This window comes from Pseudophryne corroboree, chromosome 4, assembly GCF_028390025.1.
Source record: "Pseudophryne corroboree isolate aPseCor3 chromosome 4, aPseCor3.hap2, whole genome shotgun sequence".
Classification (NCBI taxonomy): domain Eukaryota; kingdom Metazoa; phylum Chordata; class Amphibia; order Anura; family Myobatrachidae; genus Pseudophryne; species Pseudophryne corroboree.
In genome coordinates, this window is record NC_086447.1 from 234,586,542 (window position 1) to 234,607,790 (window position 21,249).

At 49.2% G+C, this 21,249-nt stretch overlaps 1 protein-coding gene across 2 annotated transcripts in view; it reads right to left on the minus strand.

The window, feature by feature from the left end:
• Nucleotides 1-21,249, minus strand: part of PLOD2 (procollagen-lysine,2-oxoglutarate 5-dioxygenase 2) — a 246,394-nt gene that overhangs the window by 92,075 nt on the left and 133,070 nt on the right. For both annotated transcript variants that reach the window (XM_063915969.1, XM_063915968.1), the window contains exon 9: nucleotides 474-599. In XM_063915969.1, coding sequence (XP_063772039.1) covers nucleotides 474-599 — 126 coding nt within the window. The remainder of the gene's footprint in view (nucleotides 1-473; nucleotides 600-21,249) is intronic.

Consider the following 21,249-nt stretch of genomic DNA (forward strand, 5'->3'; position numbering starts at 1 on the left):
AGGCTTTGCAGTTCTACAAAATGATTGCATTCCATATGAGAGCCATATGAGAACAATTCTTTCGTTCTATATAAAAAAAAGGTTGAAGTGAATTAATTTTCTGTACAATGGAACGGGAAATACTCATTATTTCTATTTGCAAGTTAAATCCCCAATTATATTATCAGCACATTGCTTTATGCTGCGGAATCTGGCACAGAAAGTGTTCTGCTGGGACTTCCAAGAACAAGTCAAGTATAACTACCAATCGGTAAATCTGCTTAATGAGAGGCCAAGATACATATGTCCATTATACAATAATTTGTATTAGTTTTAGAACTTACAACAAACTATAAGCAACTGCATGAAAATCTCCCAGGGCTTAAAGCTTGTAAATCCAAATATTCGCACAGCCTATAGACAGCGATAAAAGTTATTGAGACAACGTGCTTGTAAGACGATCTGAAAAAAGTGATGCATCTTGCAGTACTTACGCTATTATGAATAAAGATAGACAGTTTTTCTTTGGGATAATCCAAGTCCAACAATCTATTGAAGAACTCTGGCAAGAAAGGAGTTGGCTGTTCAATAAAGACTCCGACTGTTACCATTGGATAGTCCTAAAAATAAGCAGGAATACATTTACATTTAAATAAAAGCAGAATAAATATTTTTGTCACGGTCTTAAAAGGTTTCATTTGATCTTTTTTTTTTTTTTTTTTGTAGGTTGCTGGTCACCAGTGGAATCTGGGTCTTAAATATTATCTCCACATAAGAGGACCTGTTACTATTAGTCTTTGTGTCACATAGTTGTTTGTGTGTTTGCAAACAGGAGTTAAACTCATAAAACATTGATATTATCAATCATATTCCTTTTCCGCCTGAAATCTACAGGTGCTCGGGCAAGCATTATTTTTTAAAGGAGACTATGCACTACAATATTAGGCAAGGAATGTAAAAGTGTGCTAACAGGTAGATAAAACTACAGATAACCACCCCCCTGGCTCTCCCCCCTTCAACACACACATACACACACACAAACGCACAATTGCTGATAACAATAGCTTATATTATAGAATTGGGTGCGATACCCCTTCGATTAGAAGCAATCCTACAACTACACCTAAACCTAATATTAAATCGGGTTCCATTGGCAATGTCGCCATCGGTATTCCGCTGCCGGAATTCTGACCGTCAGAATCCTGACTACTTCCAATATTATAGATAGTAACATTGGCCCTCATTCCGAGTTGTTCGCTCGCTAGCTGCTGTTAGCAGCATTGCACACGCTAAGCCGCCGCCTACTGGGAGTGAATCTTAGCTTTGCAGAATTGCGAACGAAAGATTCGCATAATTGCGAATAGAAATTTCTTTGCAGTTTCTGAGTAGCTTGGGACTTACTCTGCCAGTGCGATCAGTTCAGTTAGTTTCGTTCCTGGTTTGACGTCCCAAACACACCCAGCGTTCGCCCAGACACTCCCCCGTTTCTCCAGCCACTCCCGCATTTTTCCCAGAAACGGCAGCGTTTTTCGCACACACCCATAAAATGGCCAGTTTCCGCCCAGAAACACTCACTTCCTGTCAATCACACTCCGATCACCAGAACGATGAAAAATCCTCGTTATGCCGTGAGTAAAATACCTAACTTTTGAGTAAAATAACTACCCGCATGCGCTCTGCAAACCTTGCGCATGCGCAGTAAGCGACTAATCGCAATATAGCGAAACTCGGCAACGAGCGAACAACTCGGAATGAGGGCCATGGTGTTTTATTTATTACAAAAAAAACTTCTAAGAAGATTACTTTAAAATATCAAAGCATTACAAGATTTGTTTGCATAGGAAATGATTAGCTTAAGAACTTAGTGATTCATATTAAAAGTAGAGATGAGCGCCGGAAATTTTTCGGGTTTTGTGTTTTGGTTTTGGGTTCGGTTCCGCGGCCGTGTTTTGGGTTCGACCGCGTTTTGGCAAAACCTCACCGAATTTTTTTTGTCGGATTCGGGTGTGTTTTGGATTCGGGTGTTTTTTTAAAAAAACCCTAAAAAACAGCTTAAATCATAGAATTTGGGGGTAATTTTGATCCCAAAGTATTATTAACCTCAAAAAACATAATTTACACTCATTTTCAGCCTATTCTGAACACATCACACCTCACAATATTATTTTTAGTCCTAAAATTTGCACCGAGGTCGCTGTGTGAGTAAGATAAGCGACCCTAGTGGCCGACACAAACACCGGGCCCATCTAGGAGTGGCACTGCAGTGTCACGCAGGATGGCCCTTCCAAAAAAACCCTCCCCAAACAGCACATGACGCAAAGAAAAAAAGAGGCGCAATGAGGTAGCTGACTGTGTGAGTAAGATTAGCGACCCTAGTGGCCGACACAAACACCGGGCACATCTAGGAGTGGCACTGCAGTGTCACGCAGGATGTCCCTTCCAAAAAACCCTCCCCAAACAGCACATGACGCAAAGAAAAAAAGAGGCGCAATGAGGTAGCTGTGTGAGTAAGATTAGCGACCCTAGTGGCCGACACAAACACCGGGCCCATCTAGGAGTGGCACTGCAGTGTCACGCAGGATGTCCCTTCCAAAAAACCCTCCCCAATCAGCACATGATGCAAAGAAAAAGAAAAGAAAAAAGAGGTGCAAGATGGAATTATCCTTGGGCCCTCCCACCCACCCTTATGTTGTATAAACAAAACAGGACATGCACACTTTAACCAACCCATCATTTCAGTGACAGGGTCTGCCACACGACTGTGACTGATATGACGGGTTGGTTTGGACCCCCCCCAAAAAAGAAGCAATTAATCTCTCCTTGCACAAACTGGCTCTACAGAGGCAAGATGTCCACCTCATCTTCACCCTCCGATATATCACCGTGTACATCCCCCTCCTCACAGATTATCAATTCGTCCCCACTGGAATCCACCATCTCAGCTCCCTGTGTACTTTGTGGAGGCAATTGCTGCTGGTCAATGTCTCCGCGGAGGAATTGATTATAATTCATTTTAATGAACATCATCTTCTCCACATTTTCTGGATGTAACCTCGTACGCCGATTGCTGACAAGGTGAGCGGCGGCACTAAACACTCTTTCGGAGTACACACTTGTGGGAGGGCAACTTAGGTGGAATAAAGCCAGTTTGTGCAAGGGCCTCCAAATTGCCTCTTTTTCCTGCCAGTATAAGTACGGACTGTGTGACGTGCCTACTTGGATGCGGTCACTCATATAATCCTCCACCATTCTATCAATGTTGAGAGAATCATATGCAGTGACAGTAGACGACATGTCCGTAATCGTTGTCAGGTCCTTCAGTCCGGACCAGATGTCAGCATCAGCAGTCGCTCCAGACTGCCCTGCATCACCGCCAGCGGGTGGGCTCGGAATTCTGAGCCTTTTCCTCGCACCCCCAGTTGCGGGAGAATGTGAAGGAGGAGATGTTGACAGGTCGCGTTCCGCTTGACTTGACAATTTTGTCACCAGCAGGTCTTTCAACCCCAGCAGACCTGTGTCTGCCGGAAAGAGAGATCCAAGGTAGGCTTTAAATCTAGGATCGAGCACGGTGGCCAAAATGTAGTGCTCTGATTTCAACAGATTGACCACCCGTGAATCCTTGTTAAGCGAATTAAGGGCTGCATCCACAAGTCCCACATGCCTAGCGGAATCGCTCCGTGTTAGCTCCTTCTTCAATGCCTCCAGCTTCTTCTGCAAAAGCCTGATGAGGGGAATGACCTGACTCAGGCTGGCAGTGTCTGAACTGACTTCACGTGTGGCAAGTTCAAAGGGCATCAGAACCTTGCACAACGTTGAAATCATTCTCCACTGCACTTGAGACAGGTGCATTCCATCTCCTATATCGTGCTCAATTGTATAGGCTTGAATGGCCTTTTGCTGCTCCTCCAACCTCTGAAGCATATAGAGGGTTGAATTCCACCTCGTTACCACTTCTTGCTTCAGATGATGGCAGGGCAGGTTCAGTAGTTTTTGGTGGTGCTCCAGTCTTCTGTACGTGGTGCCTGTACGCCGAAAGTGTCCCGCAATTTTTCTGGCCACCGACAGCATCTCTTGCACGCCCCTGTCGTTTTTTAAAAAATTCTGCACCACCAAATTCAAGGTATGTGCAAAACATGGGACGTGCTGGAATTTGCCCATATTTAATGCACACACAATATTGCTGGCGTTGTCCGATGCCACAAATCCACAGGAGAGTCCAATTGGGGTAAGCCATTCCGCGATGATCTTCCTCAGTTGCCGTAAGAGGTTTTCAGCTGTGTGCGTATTCTGGAAAGCGGTGATACAAAGCGTAGCCTGCCTAGGAAAGAGTTGGCGTTTGCGAGATGCTGCTACTGGTGCCGCCGCTGCTGTTCTTGCGGCGGGAGTCCATACATCTACCCAGTGGGCTGTCACAGTCATATAGTCCTGACCCTGCCCTGCTCCACTTGTCCACATGTCCGTGGTTAAGTGGACATTGGGTACAACTGCATTTTTTAGGAGACTGGTGAGTCTTTTTCTGACGTCCGTGTACATTCTCGGTATCGCCTGCCTAGAGAAGTGGAACCTAGATGGTATTTGGTAACGGGGGCACACTGCCTCAATAAATTGTCTAGTTCCCTGTGAACTAACGGCGGATACCGGACGCACGTCTAACACCAACATAGTTGTCAAGGACTCAGTTATCCGCTTTGCAGTAGGATGACTGCTGTGATATTTCATCTTCCTCGCAAAGGACTGTTGAACAGTCAATTGCTTACTGGAAGTAGTACAAGTGGGCTTACGACTTCCCCTCTGGGATGACCATCGACTCCCAGCGGCAACAACAGCAGCGCCAGCAGCAGTAGGCGTTACACGCAAGGATGCATCGGAGGAATCCCAGGCAGGAGAGGACTCGTCAGACTTGCCAGTGACATGGCCTGCAGGACTATTGGCATTCCTGGGGAAGGAGGAAATTGACACTGAGGGAGTTGGTGGGGTGGTTTGCGTGAGCTTGGTTACAAGAGGAAGGGATTTACTGGTCAGTGGACTGCTTCCGCTGTCACCCAAAGTTTTTGAACTTGTCACTGACTTATTATGAATGCGCTGCAGGTGACGTATAAGGGAGGATGTTCCGAGGTGGTTAACGTCCTTACCCCTACTTATTACAGCTTGACAAAGGGAACACACGGCTTGACACCTGTTGTCCGCATTTCTGGTGAAATACCTCCACACCGAAGAGCTGATTTTTTTGGTATTTTCACCTGGCATGTCAACGGCCATATTCCTCCCACGGACAACAGGTGTCTCCCCGGGTGCCTGACTTAAACAAACCACCTCACCATCAGAATCCTCCTGGTCAATTTCCTCCCCAGCGCCAGCAACACCCATATCCTCCTCATCCTGGTGTACTTCAACACTGACATCTTCAATCTGACTATCAGGAACTGGACTGCGGGTGCTCCTTCCAGCACTTGCAGGGGGCATGCAAATAGTGGAAGGCGCATGCTCTTCACGTCCAGTGTTGGGAAGGTCAGGCATCGCAAACGACACAATTGGACTCTCCTTGTGGATTTGGGATTTCAAAGAACGCACAGTTCTTTGCGGTGCTTTTGCCAGCTTGAGTCTTTTCAGTTTTCTAGCGAGAGGCTGAGTGCTTCCATCCTCATGTGAAGCTGAACCACTAGCCATGAACATAGGCCAGGGCCTCAGCCGTTCCTTGCCACTCCGTGTGGTAAATGGCATATTGGCAAGTTTACGCTTCTCCTCCGACAATTTTATTTTAGGTTTTGGAGTCCTTTTTTTTCTGATATTTGGTGTTTTGGATTTGACATGCTCTGTACTATGACATTGGGCATCGGCCTTGGCAGACGACGTTGCTGGCATTTCATCGTCTCGGCCATGACTAGTGGCAGCAGCTTCAGCACGAGGTGGAAGTGGATCTTGATCTTTCCCTAATTTTGGAACCTCAACTTTTTTGTTCTCCATATTTTATAGGCAGAACTAAAAGGCACCTCAGGTAAACAATGGAGATGGATGGATTGGATACTAGTATACAATTATGGACGGACTGCCACGGTTAGGTGGTATAAAAAAACCACGGTTAGGTGGTATATATTATAATAATAATACAATTATGGATGGACGGACTGCCTGCCGACTGCCGACACAGAGGTAGCCACAGCCGTGAACTACCGCACTGTACACTGGTTGATAAAGAGATAGTAGTATACTCGTAACAACTAGTATGACACTATGACGACGGTATAAAGAATGAAAAAAAAACCACGGTTAGGTGGTATATATTATAATAATAATACAATTATGGATGGACGGACTGCCTGCCGACTGCCGACACAGAGGTAGCCACAGCCGTGAACTACCGCACTGTACACTGGTTGATAAAGAGATAGTAGTATACTCGTAACAACTAGTATGACACTATGACGACGGTATAAAGAATGAAAAAAAAACCACGGTTAGGTGGTATATATTATAATAATAATACAATTATGGATGGACGGACTGCCTGCCGACTGCCGACACAGAGGTAGCCACAGCCGTGAACTACCGCACTGTACACTGGTTGATAAAGAGATAGTAGTATACTCGTAACAACTAGTATGACACTATGACGACGGTATAAAGAATGCAAAAAAAACCACAGTTAGGTGGTATATATTATAATAATAATACAATTATGGATGGACGGACTGCCTGCCGACTGCCGACACAGAGGTAGCCACAGCCGTGAACTACCGCACTGTACACTGGTTGATAAAGAGATAGTAGTATACTCGTAACAACTAGTATGACACTATGACGGTATAAAGAATGAAAAAAAAAACCACGGTTAGGTGGTATATATTATAATAATAATACAATTATGGATGGACGGACTGCCTGCCGACTGCCGACACAGAGGTAGCCACAGCCGTGAACTACCGCACTGTACACTGGTTGATAAAGAGATAGTAGTATACTCGTAACAATTAGGATGACACTATGACGGTATAAAGAATGAAAAAAAAACCACGGTTAGGTGGTAGGTATATAATAATAAATAATACAATTCTGGTCGGACGGACTGCCTGCCGTGTGCCGACACAGAGGTAGCCACAGCCGTGAACTACCGCACTGTACACTGGTTGATAAAGAGATAGTAGTATACTCGTAACAATTAGGATGACACTATGACGGTATAAAGAATGGAAAAAAAAACACGGTTAGGTGGTAGGTATATAATAATAAATAATACAATTCTGGTCGGACGGACTGCCTGCCGTGTGCCGACACAGAGGTAGCCACAGCCGTGAACTACCGCACTGTACACTGGTTGATAAAGAGATAGTAGTATACTCGTAACAATTAGGATGACACTATGACGGTATAAAGAATGAAAAAAAAACCACGGTTAGGTGGTAGGTATATAATAATAAATAATACAATTCTGGTCGGACGGACTGCCTGCCGTGTGCCGACACAGAGGTAGCCACAGCCGTGAACTACCGCACTGTACACTGGTTGATAAAGAGATAGTAGTATACTCGTAACAATTAGGATGACACTATGACGGTATAAAGAATGAAAAAAAAACCACGGTTAGGTGGTAGGTATATAATAATAAATAATACAATTCTGGTCGGACGGACTGCCTGCCGTGTGCCGACACAGAGGTAGCCACAGCCGTGAACTACCGCACTGTACACTGGTTGATAAAGAGATAGTAGTATACTCGTAACAATTAGGATGACACTATGACGGTATAAAGAATGAAAAAAAAACCACGGTTAGGTGGTAGGTATATAATAATAAATAATACAATTCTGGTCGGACGGACTGCCTGCCGTGTGCCGACACAGAGGTAGCCACAGCCGTGAACTACCGCACTGTACTGTGTCTGCTGCTAATATAGACTGGTTGATATTTAAAGAGATATTAGTAGTATACAACAATACTATACTGGTGGTCAGGCACTGGTCACCACTCCTGCAGCAAAAGTGTGCACTGTTAATTAATATAATTGTACTCCTGGCTCCTGCTAACAACCTGCAGTGCTCCCCAGTCTCCCCCACAATTAATTATAAGCTTTTAATTTATACATTGATGACTGTGCAGCACACTGGGCTGAGCTGAGTGCACACAGACTGAGTCACACTGTGTGACTGACTGTGCTGTGTATCGTTTTTTTTTTCAGGCAGAGAACGGATATAGCAGAGAGAAGTGAACGGATATATTATATTAAATAAAAGTTAACTAGCAACTGCACTGGTCACTGACTGTGGTAAACTAACTCTGTCTGCGACTCTGCACAATCTCTCTCTATCTAATCTATCTATCTCTATTCTAATGGAGAGGACGCCAGACACGTCCTCTCCCTATCAATCTCAATGCACGAGTGAAAATGGCGGCGACGCGCGGCTCCTTATATAGAATCCGAGTCTCGCGATAGAATCCGAGCCTCGCGAGAATCCGACAGCGTCATGATGACGTTCGGGCGCGCTCGGGTTAACCGAGCAAGGCGGGAAGATCCGAGTCGCTCGGACCCGTGGAAAAAAAAGTGAAGTTCGTGCGGGTTCGGATTCAAAGAAACCGAACCCGCTCATCTCTAATTAAAAGGTCTTAGTGATTTATTAACAAAGCTGAGCGGGTTTATGCCTGATATTTAAAAGGGCAATGTTTCTACTAGCAAGACACGGCGAGTGAAAGCATTGCCCTTCTAAATATCAGACATAAACACACTCAGAAGTGCCAGGTTTTACAACCCGACACTTCGTAATTAAACCCCTTAGACCTTTGTGTTTCTCTAGGACCACAATGCAATACAATGCTTTTTGTACTGTTATAATAAGGAATTTCTTATTAAAACAATTTGGGGGGTTATTCAGAGATGGACGCAGATCTTGCTTCCCACAGCAAGATCTGTGTCCATCTACTCACACCCCACACAGGGCAAGGCCGCCCTGCATGTGTGTGTCGCCGCCCCACGATGCATTTGCAATTTCATTGTGAACGCATTGATTAGAGGTTGACCCTGCCTGCAGTCCGGCACCATTTTTTTTCTCAGAGAGGCTGTATGTGAAGTCACGCAGCCCCCCGAAAACAGGAGGAGATGCCTGCGTTGTCCGTGCTGCGCTCACTAAATGCCACATTGACGCCCCCCGTCGCCCGCCACTGTTAATCACCTTGCGGCCGTATCCTTCCGGGATGCGGTCACATGGTGAAGGTTCATGCATGCGCACTATAGACACCGCACGTGCGCAGACCCCCAGCAGTCTGAATAGGTTCCGGTATGAATGGTCGACAATGTTAAGGTCGACACTCATTAGGTCGACCACTATTGGTCGACATTTACATGGTCGAAATGGATAAATGGTTGACACATGAGAATGGTCGACACATGGAAGGTCGACATGAGGGTTTTTTTTAACTTTTTTTTGTGTCGTTTTCTGCGTAAAGTGACCGGGAACCCCAATTAGTGCACCGCGTCCCTTCGCATTGCTTTGGGCAAGGTGCCTCGCTCTGCTAGCGCTGCGCTCGGCACAGGTTACCGTTCCCAATCGTAGTCCACATGGATCGTAAAGTATGAAAAAGTTCAAAAAAAGAAAAAAAGTGAAAAACTCATGTCAGCCTTTTAATGTTTCGACCGTTCATGTGTCGACAATGTGTCCATGTCGACCAATAGTGGTCGACCTTAACATTGTCGACCATCTGACCGGATACCGGCAGAATAGACCCCTTGGTGGCATATACACCTGCCCAATTTAGTCTAATGGGGATATTTACTAAAGATTGGGTACATAGAAGTGGAGATGTTACCCATAGTACCCAATCAGAGTCTACTTATCATTTATCTAGCACCTTCTAGAAGAAATTAGCTAGAATCTGATTGGTTGCTGTGGGCAACATCTCCACTTCTATAAAACCTGCAATTTAGTAAATATACCCATGGTAGTTATTGCAGGGGAGGAAAAGCTAGATTTAAGGAAGATTATTGAGGTTACTTCCAGATAGTCACGATAATATTAAACTAATTTCTCATACGTCCTAGAGGATGCTGGGGTCCACTTCAGTACCATGGGGTATAGACTGTTCCGCAGGAGCCATGGGCACTTTAAGACTTTTCAAGGGTGTGAACTGGCTCCTCCTTCTATGCCCCTCCTCCAGACCTCAGTTTAGAAAATGTGCCCAGGCAGACTGGATGCACTCCAGGGGAGCTCTACTGAGTTTCTCTGAAAGACTTTATGTTAGGTTTTTTATTTTCAGGGAGGACTGCTGGCAACAGTCTTCCTGCTTCTTGGGACTTAGGGGACAGAAGTAGAAACCAACTTCCTGAATAGTTTCATGGCTCTGCTTCTGGCTGACAGGACACCATTAGCTCCTGAAGGGTACTGAATGCTAGCTGCGGCTATGTGCTCACTCCCACAGAGCGCCGTCACCCCCCTTACAAAGCCAGAAGTCAGAAGACAGGTGAGTGTACAAGAAGAAGGATCTTCATCGTGACGGCTAAAAGGTACCGCGCGGCGGGCGAGAACGCTGCGTGCCATGCTACCCAGTAACACAGGCACAGCAGGGCTCGGGGGGGGGGGGCACCCTGGGCAGCATGTAACTTACTCAAAACTGGCAGATAAGGGGACATAAGATGCTGAGGCACAGTCCTACCCCCACCAGTATAAAAATTAGTATTAAAAAATCTGACAGGAAACGCACCATTACGGGGGCGGGGCTTCCTTCTCAGGCAGCCAGCACACTGCTCAGAGCCATTTTCTCTCCTAGCAAGCTGCAGAGAAGAACGCTGGTCCTCCTCGACTTCTGAACCAAGTATCAGGGTGCAAAACGGGGGGCACAGTGAAATTTGGTGCTATATTGAGAATTTATAAATTTAAAAGCGCTATAGGTCTGGGGGCATTTTGTGTTTCACAGGATTTTTATAATTGGCACTGGGTTGTGAACTGGCAAATCCTATCTGTGTCCTTCTGACAGATTTTACTGTGGGTCTGTCCCCTATAAGTCCCAGAGTGTCTGTGGTGTGGTTGTGCACGTGTGTGACATGTCTGAGGCAGGGAGCTCTACCCCTGAGGGAGCCATGTTAGGGACACAGAGTTGTAATGTGGTGGCGCTACCGGCACACCACAAGCCTGAATGGGAGAAAGAATTACGTGATAGTGTGAATCATATCAGTAAGAGATTGGATAAGTCTGAGTCTCATGCAGAAAACTGGAGAAAATCAGTGGAAGATGTGATTTTTCATAGTTTTGCCTTTTCATCCACAGGAGACCCCTCTGGGTCACATAAGAGACCATTTGCACAAATAGTACAAACTGATACCGGCACGAACTCGGATTCCTGTGTCGACACTAGTGATTCCAGGGGAATAGATCCTAAATTGGCAAAAAGCATTCAATACATGATTGTTGCTATAAAGGAGGTCTTGGAAGTTACGGAAGCTCCTCATTTACCTCAGGATTATTTTTATAAGGAAAAGAAATTAAATGTAACTTCCCTCCTCATGAACTAAATACTCTCTTTGAGGGAGTTTGGGCAAACCCTGAAAAGAAGTTTCAGATTCCCAAAAGAATTCAGGTTGCTTATCCTTTCCCAGCAGAGGACAGGAAAAGATGGGAGTCACCCCCCGTTTTAGACAGTGCTCTGTCACGATTAACTAAAAAGGTGATTCTTCCTGCACCTGGGACGGCTTCACTAAAGGAACCGGCAGACCGCAAGTTAGAGACTACGTTAAAATCTATTTATGTGGCCAATGGTACGCTACTCAGGCCCACCATTGCTTGTGCGTGGGTGAGTAGTGCTATCGAGAAATGGTCGGACAATTTGTCATCTGAAATTGACACAATAGATAGAGACGAGATACTCCTAACGTTAGGTCATATCAAAGACGCTGCTGCATACATGCTAGAAGCCATGAAAGATAATGGGCTCTTGGGTTCAAAGGCCGCTACCATGGCAGTCTCAGCTTGAAGGGCGTTGTGGATTCGCCAATGGAATGCTGACGCAGATTCCAAAAGAAATATGGAGGCTCTCCCGTATAAAGGTGAGGCCTTGTTTGGAGATGGGCTGGATGCTTTAGTCTCTGCGGCTACCGCAGGTAAGTCGACATTATTGCCTTATGCTCCTGCGCCGGCGAAAAAGTCACATCACTCTCAGATGCAGTCCTTTCGGCCCAACAGATACAAAAAGGGTAAAGGTTCACCTTTCTTTGCAGGTAGAGGGAGGGGAAGAGGAAAGAAGTCTGCAGCGTCTCCAGGATCGCAGGAGCAGAAATCAACCCCTGCTTCTGCCAAATCTGCATCATGACGCCGGGGCTCTCTTGCGGGAGTCCGCTCGGGTAGGAGCACGTCTGAAACTTTTCAGTCAGCTCTGGGTTCAATCGGGCCTGGACCCATGGGTCTTGCAAATAGTGTCCCATGGATACAAACTGGAGTTTCAAGACGTCCCCCCATGCCGATTTTTCAAATCGACCTTGCCAGCTTCTCTTCCGGACAGAGAGGTAGTAACAGCTGCAATTCAAAAATTATGTCAGGCTCAAGTCATTGTACTGGTACCCTTGTCACAACAGGGAGAAGGGTTTTATTCAAGCCTCTTCGTGGTTCCGAAGCCGGACGGCTCGGTCAGACCGATTTTAAACCTGAAATCTCTGAATCTTTACCTAAAAAAGGTTCAGGTTCAAGATGGAATCTCTGAGAACAGTGATTTCCAGTCTGGAGGAAGGGGACTTCATGGTATCAGTAGACATAAAAGATGCTTACTTACATGTTCCCATTTATCCTCCTCATCAAGCGTATCTGAGATTCGCAGTACAGGATTGCCATTACCAGTTCCAGACGTTGCCGTTTGGGCTCTCCACGGCACCGGGGGTATTCACCAAGATGATGGCAGAGATGATGGTCCCCCTTCGACAACAAGGAGTCAATATAATTCCTTACCTGGACGATCTCCTGATAAAAGCGAGATCCAGGGAACGGTTGGTGCAGAACATTGCACTCTCCCTGTCAGTACTCCAACAACACGGTTGGATCATGAATTATCCAAAGTCACAGTTGGAACAGACAACAAGATTGTCCTTTCTGGGGATGATACTGGACACGGAAGTACAGAGGTTATTTCTTCTAGTGGAAAAGGCACTGGAAATCCAGAGAATGGTCAAGCAAATTTTGAAACCAACAAGAGTGTCGATCCATCAATGCATTCGGTTGTTGGGAAAGATGGTAGCGGCCTACGAGGCCATACAGTTTGGCCGATTCCATGCCAGAGTGTTCCAGTGGGACCTGTTGGACAAGTGGTCCGGAACCCACCTACACATGCACCAGAAGATAATCCTGTCCTCCAAAACCAGGATTTCGCTCCTGTGGTGGCTGCACAGTTCTCACCTGTTAGAGGGACGCAGGTTCGGGATTCAGGACTGGGTCCTAGTAACCACGGATGCAAGTCTCCGAGGCTGGGGAGCAGTCACACAGGAAAAAAGCTTCCAAGGAAAATGGTCAAGTCAGGAAACCTGTCTTCACATAAACGTTCTGGAATTGAGAGCCATTTACAATGGCCTTCTACAAGCGGTGCATCTTCAAGATCAACCCATGCAGATCCAGAAGGACAATGTAACAGCAGTCGCGTATATAAACCGTCAAGGCAGAACGAAAAGCAGAGCGGCAATGGTAGAGGTGACAAAGATCCTCCTCTGGGCAGAAAGACATGTAAGAGCTCTGTCAGCAATTTTCATTCCGGGAGTGGACAACTGGGAAGCAGACTTCCTCAGCAGACACGATCTCCATCCAGGAGAGTGGGGCCTCCACCAAGAAGTCTTCGCAGAGGTGACAAGTCTTTGGGGAGTTTCTCAAGTAGACATGATGGCATCTCGTCTCATCTCAGCAAGAAGCTTCAGAGATATTGTTCCAGGGCGAGAGACCCTCAAGCAATAGCAGTGGATGCACTGGTTACCCAGTGGGTGTTTCGGTCGGTATATGTCTTCCCTCCACTTCCACTAATACCAAAAGTTCTCAAAATAATAAGAAGAACAAGGGTTCGAGCAATCCTCACTGCACCAGACTGGCAAAGGAGGGCTTGGTATCCAGATCTTCAGGAGTTGCTCATAGAAGATCATCGGCCTCTTCCTCCTCGCGAGGACATGCTGCAGCAGGGGCCGTGCGTGTATCAAGACTTACCGCGGCTACGCTTGATGGCATGGCTGTTGAGCGCCGGATCCTAACCCGAAAGGTTATTCCCAAGGAAGTCATTCCCACTCTTATTCAGGCCAGGAAAGGAGTAACGTCTAAACATTACCACGATATTTGGAGAAAATATGTGTCTTGGTGTGAATCCAAGAAGGCTCCTACGGAAGAGTTTCAGTTAGGACGTTTTCTCCATTTTCTGCAGGCAGGTGTGGATGCGGGTCTAAGATTGGGTTCAATCAAGGTCCAGATTTCGGCCTTGTCAGTTTTCTTTCAAAAACAATTGGCGTCCCTTCCAGAAGTTCAGACGTTCGTGAAAGGGGTGCCGCACATCCAACCTCCATTTGTGCCTTCAGTGGCACCTTGGGACCTTAATGTGGTGTTGCAGTTCCTTCAATCAGATTGGTTTGAACCTCTGCAGGAGATAGAATTGAAGTTTCTCACTTGGAAAGTGGTGATGCTCTTGGCATCCGCAAGGCGGGTGTCTGAATTGGGGGCCTTGTCTCACAAGAGCCCTTGCCTGATCTTCCATGAAGATAGGGCAGAGTTGAGAACTCACCAACAATTTCTTCCAAAGGGGGTTTTGTCTTTCCATATAAACCAAGCTATTGTGGTGCCAGTGGCTACTGACACCTTCACTGCATCAAAGTTTCTTGATGTGGTTAGAGCGTTGAAAATTTATGTGGCGAGAACAGCTCGGATACGGAAAACAGAGGCTCTGTTTGTCCTGTATGCTCCCAACAAGATTGGGTGTCTTGCTTCTAAGCAGACCATTGCGCGCTGGATCAGAGGGACGATTCAGAACGCTCATTCCACAGCAGGATTGCCGATACCGAAGTCGGTAAATGCCCATTCTACTAGAAAGGTGGGCTCATCCTGGGCGGCTGCCCGGGGGGGTCTTGGCATTACAACTTTGCCGAGCAGCTACTTGGTCAGGGGCAAATACGTTTGCAAAGTTTTACAAGTTTGACACCTTGGCCAATGAGGACCTCAAGTTTGGTCAATCGGTGCTGCAGGGTCATCCGCACTCTCCCCCCCGTACTGGAGCTTTGGTATAACCCCATGGTACTGAAGTGGACCCCAGCATCCTCTAGGACGTATGAGAAAACAGGATTTTAATACCTACCGGTAAATCCTTTTCTCCTAGTTCATATAGGATGCTGGGCGCCCGACCCAGTGCGTACTTTACCTGCAGTTGTAGTTTCACAAGTGTTGTGTTACGGTTATTTTTCAGCATGTTGCTGCAAATTGTTCATGCCCGTTGGCATGTGTTATGTTGAATGCCATGTTGTGCGGCATGGTTGAGGTATGAGCTGGTATGAATCTCACTGTTAAATTAAAAGTAAATCCTTTCCTCGAAATGTCCGTCTCCCTGGGCACAGTTCCTATACTGAGGTCTGGAGGAGGGGCATAGAGGGAGGAGCCAGTTCACACCCTTGAAAAGTCTTAAAGTGCCCATGGCTCCTGCGGAACCGTCTATACCCCATGGTACTGAAGTGGGGAATCCTGTTTTATGTTCTCCTATTTCTATTTCTCTTTTTCTTGCAGTGTAAAAGAAGCAGCACCATATATTTTAATATTGAGTACATAATACCCATTACAGGACTGTACAGAAATAAATTGCTCTCTCTCTCTCTCGCGAGGAAGCCTATCAGCAGATCTTGGCAAAACAACACATACCGTATACAGCTGCATTAGCTCTGGAAGCACAAGTACCGCTAAATTGGGCAAGTACTGGATGTATAAAAAAGGTACTTTAGTAATTATTCTTTTAGAAATCAGTTTCAATTAGAAGCACAATTTATTTTGAAACAACTGCTAAATTCATCCGCAACACTAAATAAACCAATGACAGAAACTGATTTATTATTAATTTTCCATGTAAACGCATGACTTTCTACATCTGCCTGTTACAATGTAAGAGAGAACATCTGGAGACTGAGTTTATGTTAGCAACAGTGAATTGTTTAGCTTAAACTCTGTCCAGCAGAAGAGTTCTACCAAGAGACGTTTTGCTTTGCTCTCGAAAAATACAGTGCAAATTTATACATCCACTGAATGAATGTCCTCTGTATACAAAGGCTTAGAACTGAAATGTTTAGTTAATCCAGCATAGACTGCAATACTATAGTTTTTTCCTCAGATGTATACTGAGCTATTTTACAATATATTTTATGACTTTTGGTTTGGTAAACAGCATTCTAGATTATAGTATGCTTGGGGGGAAAAGGAGAGAGAATTGACAGCATAGGAAAGGAATGAGTTAAACATCTTGTGAGAGGTGGACCTAGCTGGAAGGAAAGTACAGCCCTTTGGGAAAAGGGGAGGGTTAGTATATATAGGGAAGGACAGACATCTTGTCTCTCTTGTTGGTGAAATTGCCTTATTGGGTTGGGTGAGTGCTGCATAGCAGGCTTCCCAATTGTGATTGATTTTCCCATTTAAATTATACTGCGAGCTCTCCCCTGCATTCAAGGTGATTCTCGTTTAGATCACCTCAGCCTTCTCTTTACCATACAGCCCGCCCTCGTCGTTTCCGCCGGGTTCCCAGCCCGGCACCGCTCACCTGGCGGTGGGGCTGGGCCCGGGGATGGGGTGGATGGCCTGGGGGACGGGGCCCCGTCCCCTGGGGCCTCCACAGGCTCGGGTGGTAGGCTGGAGGTTCGGGCAGGCCGCCCGGAGGTGGGAGGGAACAGCCCTCACCTCCGAGCGCGGCATATGAGGTGTGGGTGTCGGGCGTTCGCTGGCGCGCGCATGCGCCCGTCGGTGGAGCCGCTCTCGGCTCCCTGTATGTCCCCTTCGCAGTGTGGAGGGGCCAGGCGGGAGACGGCTGAGAGCCGCGCGAGGTCTGTCACTGGGCCTCGCGCGGCGGTTCAACAGTGTATGCAGCCGGGAGCTCGCGGGCGGTGAAGCGGCGGGTCGCGCGCGCACCCACGCTCGCTTCCGGCGGCACCGTTCGCGCACGAGTGCGCGCAGCGGCGCCGCCAGCCTCCCTTTCTCCCCAACTCGCTCCCTGCAGCCGGAGTCCGGCGGGGGGCGGGGGAGGGAGGGGAGGCAGCCCCCCCCCCGCATGTTGGCAATAGGTAGTACCCAAGAGGGCTGTGTGCCGCGGTACGGCAGATATAAGTGGGGGGGCGGAGTATTTCAAGGAGGTTTTAGCGGGGCAAGGAGTCTGGGCGCGCACATGAGGTGCGCGCGAGCCCGTGCTCACGACGGTGGCGCCATTTGCTCTCGTGCGCGCGCAGCAGCGCCGCACGTCTCTCTGTCCCCTCAGGTCACTCCCCTAGAGCAGGAATCCAGGGGCTTGTGGGGGAGGTGGGGGGACAGGGTATGGTTAGTGGCCGCAGGGCTGCTGCGGCCGCTAACCGGTCTCGCCGCAGCTCCCTCCCAGCGGGCGGAGTGGCTCCGGTTTGCGGGGGGAGGGGGCGAGTGTAGCTTCAGGAAGCGAGGGCACCTACTGCCAGCCCTCCGATAGAGGCGAAGTTTGGGGGGGGGATGGGTTCGCCGTCGTTCAGGGGTGCACCCTTTTCCCCGCCAAGGCAGACGGGACGGCAGGCGTCGGGGTCCCAGGTTCCGTTTGTCGGGCGTCCTGCGGGTAGGCGCGCGCGGGCCCCGGCTGGGGTTCCCTCGGTATCCGGCGCCGGGTTTTTGGGGCGGTCAGGACCCTCCGGAGCGCTGGCGTCGGCATTGGCCACGGTGGTGGCGGCCTTGGGGCCGCTGGCCGCGGCTGCCTCCCCGGGGGTAGCTGCAAGCTCTAGCACGCCGGCAGTGGCAGGTGCGTCCGGTGTGCGGGCGGCGCAGCAGGTTGCCTGCGCCTGCAGGGAGCTCTGGGCGGGCGACGCGGACCTGGATCATTGTCCCGGACGGGTCGGGCAGGGATGCGCGGCAGAGACGCCCTCCTCACGAGTTGCTCGGCATACGCCGCGAGTGCCTTCTGGGTCCTTCGCTCCTTTCTCCGCTGCAGGGGATCGCGGTGAAGTGGAGATGTCGGAGTCCGAAGAAGACGACGTCGGTTTTGCCACGCCGAAGGATACCGTGTCGGGGCAGTCGGCGATATCAGGTGAGGTGGTACGGTCGGTATCGGACTCCTCCACGAGCTCCAGCCCTCGTAGTTCTGCTCCTTCCTCCTCTTCGGCTTCTCTGTCGTCGCCGGCGTCTGACGTTAGCAGTATGACTGGGGCGAAGAAGCGGGCGACGAAATTCGCCAAGAGGGCGGCGGGACGGCAGAAGAGGCGGAGGATGCGCAGACGGCTGAGCGAGGAAGCTCGCAGGGCTAAGAAACGCCGTGATTTCCCCGGGGTTTGTTCGCTGCGACTACACGGCAGTTATGCGTGGGCTGAGGGATAGCTGCCGTAGGAAGATTTACGGGGATTTTGTTGTTTGTGTTTGTTTTGGCAAAGGATGCGAAGAGGGAGTATAGGGCGGCGGCAGCAAAGAAGGGCAGCGGGGTCTTCGCGGCTTGTTACCTGTAGGATAGACCGGACGAATGCATGAACATAGTTCGGTACCTGCATCTCATACATGGCATGCAGCGCACATCTTCGGGCTCCGAGTGGCGTCGATATGTCCAGGATTTCAGGGAGTTGCAGGACGGGTTGCAAGTCATGGACTTTGGGTGTAAGGACGTGGAAGTCTGGCTCAAGGTTACTCGGGTTTCGCAACAGGCTAAGGAGCCACGGAACGCGGAGGCGGACGGGCACCGCACAGGGTCGCCTGCCCTGGGGTCCGGCGCAGACGGCGGATCGGCCAAGCCAGGGAGGTCGGCCGCCGTGCAGGGGGGCAAGCCGCCGCATCAAGGAAATGTTTCGCGTTTAACAACGCGGCCTATTCCTTCGGCAAGCAGCGTAGTTTTTCGCCACTCATGCTTGCAATGTGGCGGATCACACCCAGCCTCCTCTTGTTTCAAGGGCAGTCGTCAGGGGGCCCGGGGTAAGCAAACTTACCCGAGACAGGCCTAGGGCGGGAGCACTCCGCAGAGCTCCAACGCAAATTAATTTGGAGACGATGGGCCGGTGGTTGGATTGTTATCCAAATAGGGCGGATGCAAGATTTTTGTTTCCGGTGTTCGTTTGTTTTCGCTTGCCTGTTGCGAGCGAGGTGCGGTGCGGGCCCAGTGGAACCTCCGTTTTATGGGTTGCCGGATTGGGGCGGAGTATTTCATTGACAAAGGTCTGCCGATGGTTGTTTCGTTTCATGCTCAATTTTCGAGCGGTTTAGTACGTTTTACATTGGTGCGTGCAGTCGTCGTCGGGGGGTCAAGGGGTCGCCCATTACCTCTATGACTTACGGTGCGCGGGTCCGGCATATCTTACAGTGCGGTGACTTGCTCTTCAGCATCCGAGCGCGGTTTGTCAACTTCGGCGTTCCTGTGACCGAGGACAAAACAGTGGGCCCGGCCTCCTGTTTGTCCTTTTTGGAGATGGAGATTGACAGTGGCAGGATCGTGTCGGTAGCCTCGGAGCAAGGGGTGAAGCTCCGCGACGCTAGTTGCTGGTTTGAGGGGTAGCGTAAGGTCACACTGCGGCAGGTGCAGTCCTTGCTGGGCATGGTGAACTTTGCTTGTCGCGTAATCCCGATGGGCGAGGGTTTTCTGCCGGAAGCTAGAAAAGGCTACTGCGGGGTGTGCCAGACCACCTGTTTCGTGCAATTGTCCTCAGAGATTAAGAGGGATTTGGCCGTATGGGCCTCGTTCCTGGAGGACTTCAACGGGGCGTGTATATGGCAGGCCCCTATAGTAGGCAGCGCTAGGTTGCAGCTGTTCACCAATGCAACGGGGGCCTCTGGATTCGATTGCTATCTGGAGGGATTTTGGTGCGCGGCCTCCGTGGCCGGCGGAATGGCATCGAGAAGGTTTAACGACGGATCTTTTGCTGCTGGAGCTTTTCCCCATTATCGTGGCGCTGGAGGTATGGGGCGATCGGCTGGCTCATCGCAGCATCTTGGTTAGATGTGACAATCCGGCAGTGGCGCATGCGATAAATAATCAGAGGCGAAGTCGCTGGTAGTTTCTGCGGGTGCTGGGGCATTTGCCGTTGGCAGGCCTACGTCGGAACGTGTGGTTCCGCGCGCAGCATGTGCCTGGGCTGGATAACGGAATTTCCAACGCTCTGTCACGAGGGCAGTGGGAAAGTGTTTGTTTGTTGGCACCAGAGGCCGAAGAACACGGTGTTCAGTTTCCCGGTTATGTAGGGAGGTGATCGGGAAGGATTGGAGGGTCTTGCTTTGCGGTCAGTCGCGCCAGCCACGCTTAAGCCGTAAGCTTGGAGGAAGTAGGAGGAGTTTGTTTAAGGACGAATTCAGCAAGGTAAGAGCGGGCATCGGAGGATGCTTTCTTTTATTTGGCAGCTGTATGTTTCGGGTAGGTCCAGAGCGGTGGTATCCCGGTACTTAGCCAGGATTTCGTTTTCAGCAGAATAAAGGGCGTCCCCGACGTGGCTAAGAGCGGGATTCTGTTGAAGGCGATGAAAGGATGGGCGCGAGTCGCGCAGACGCCGCCTGACAGGAGGATGCCCATTGAGGCGGCCTTGTTGCTGGATGTCATCAAGGCGGTTACAGGTGTCGCGTCGTCCATGTTTCGAATTGCGGTTGTTCTTCATTTTGGCGTGCTCAATGGCTTACCACGGGGCTTTTAGGGTTTCGGAACTGGTAGCGCCTTCTAAGCGAGCAGATTCGCGCATGCTGGTCGGGAACGTGGTGGTGGGTGAGAAGTCCTTGCTTTGCAGATTGCGGCGCTCTTAGACGGACCAAGTGGGGAGAGGTCAATGGGTCACCTTGGTTCCGGCTCTTGAGGAGAGCATTTGCCCAGTGAGGTTGGCAGTGCAATATGAGGCAGTTCGACCCGACGGTCGGGGGTCATAGCCGCTGCAATATGACGGGCTGCCGGTGACGAAGTATCTATTTCATGGGATGCTGGGTCGCTGTCTTGCAAGCTTGGGCCTTCCACCCGCTGCGTTCGGGACGCATTCCTTCCGCATAGGGGCTGCGACGTCGGCTGCGGCGACGGGATTTTACATGGGGGTTAGTCTGAGATCCAGGCGGTGGGGTGATGGAAGTCGTCAAGTTACAGTCAGTATATGCGCCCCGTTGCATGAGATGTTAGCTCGCGCGTACTTGT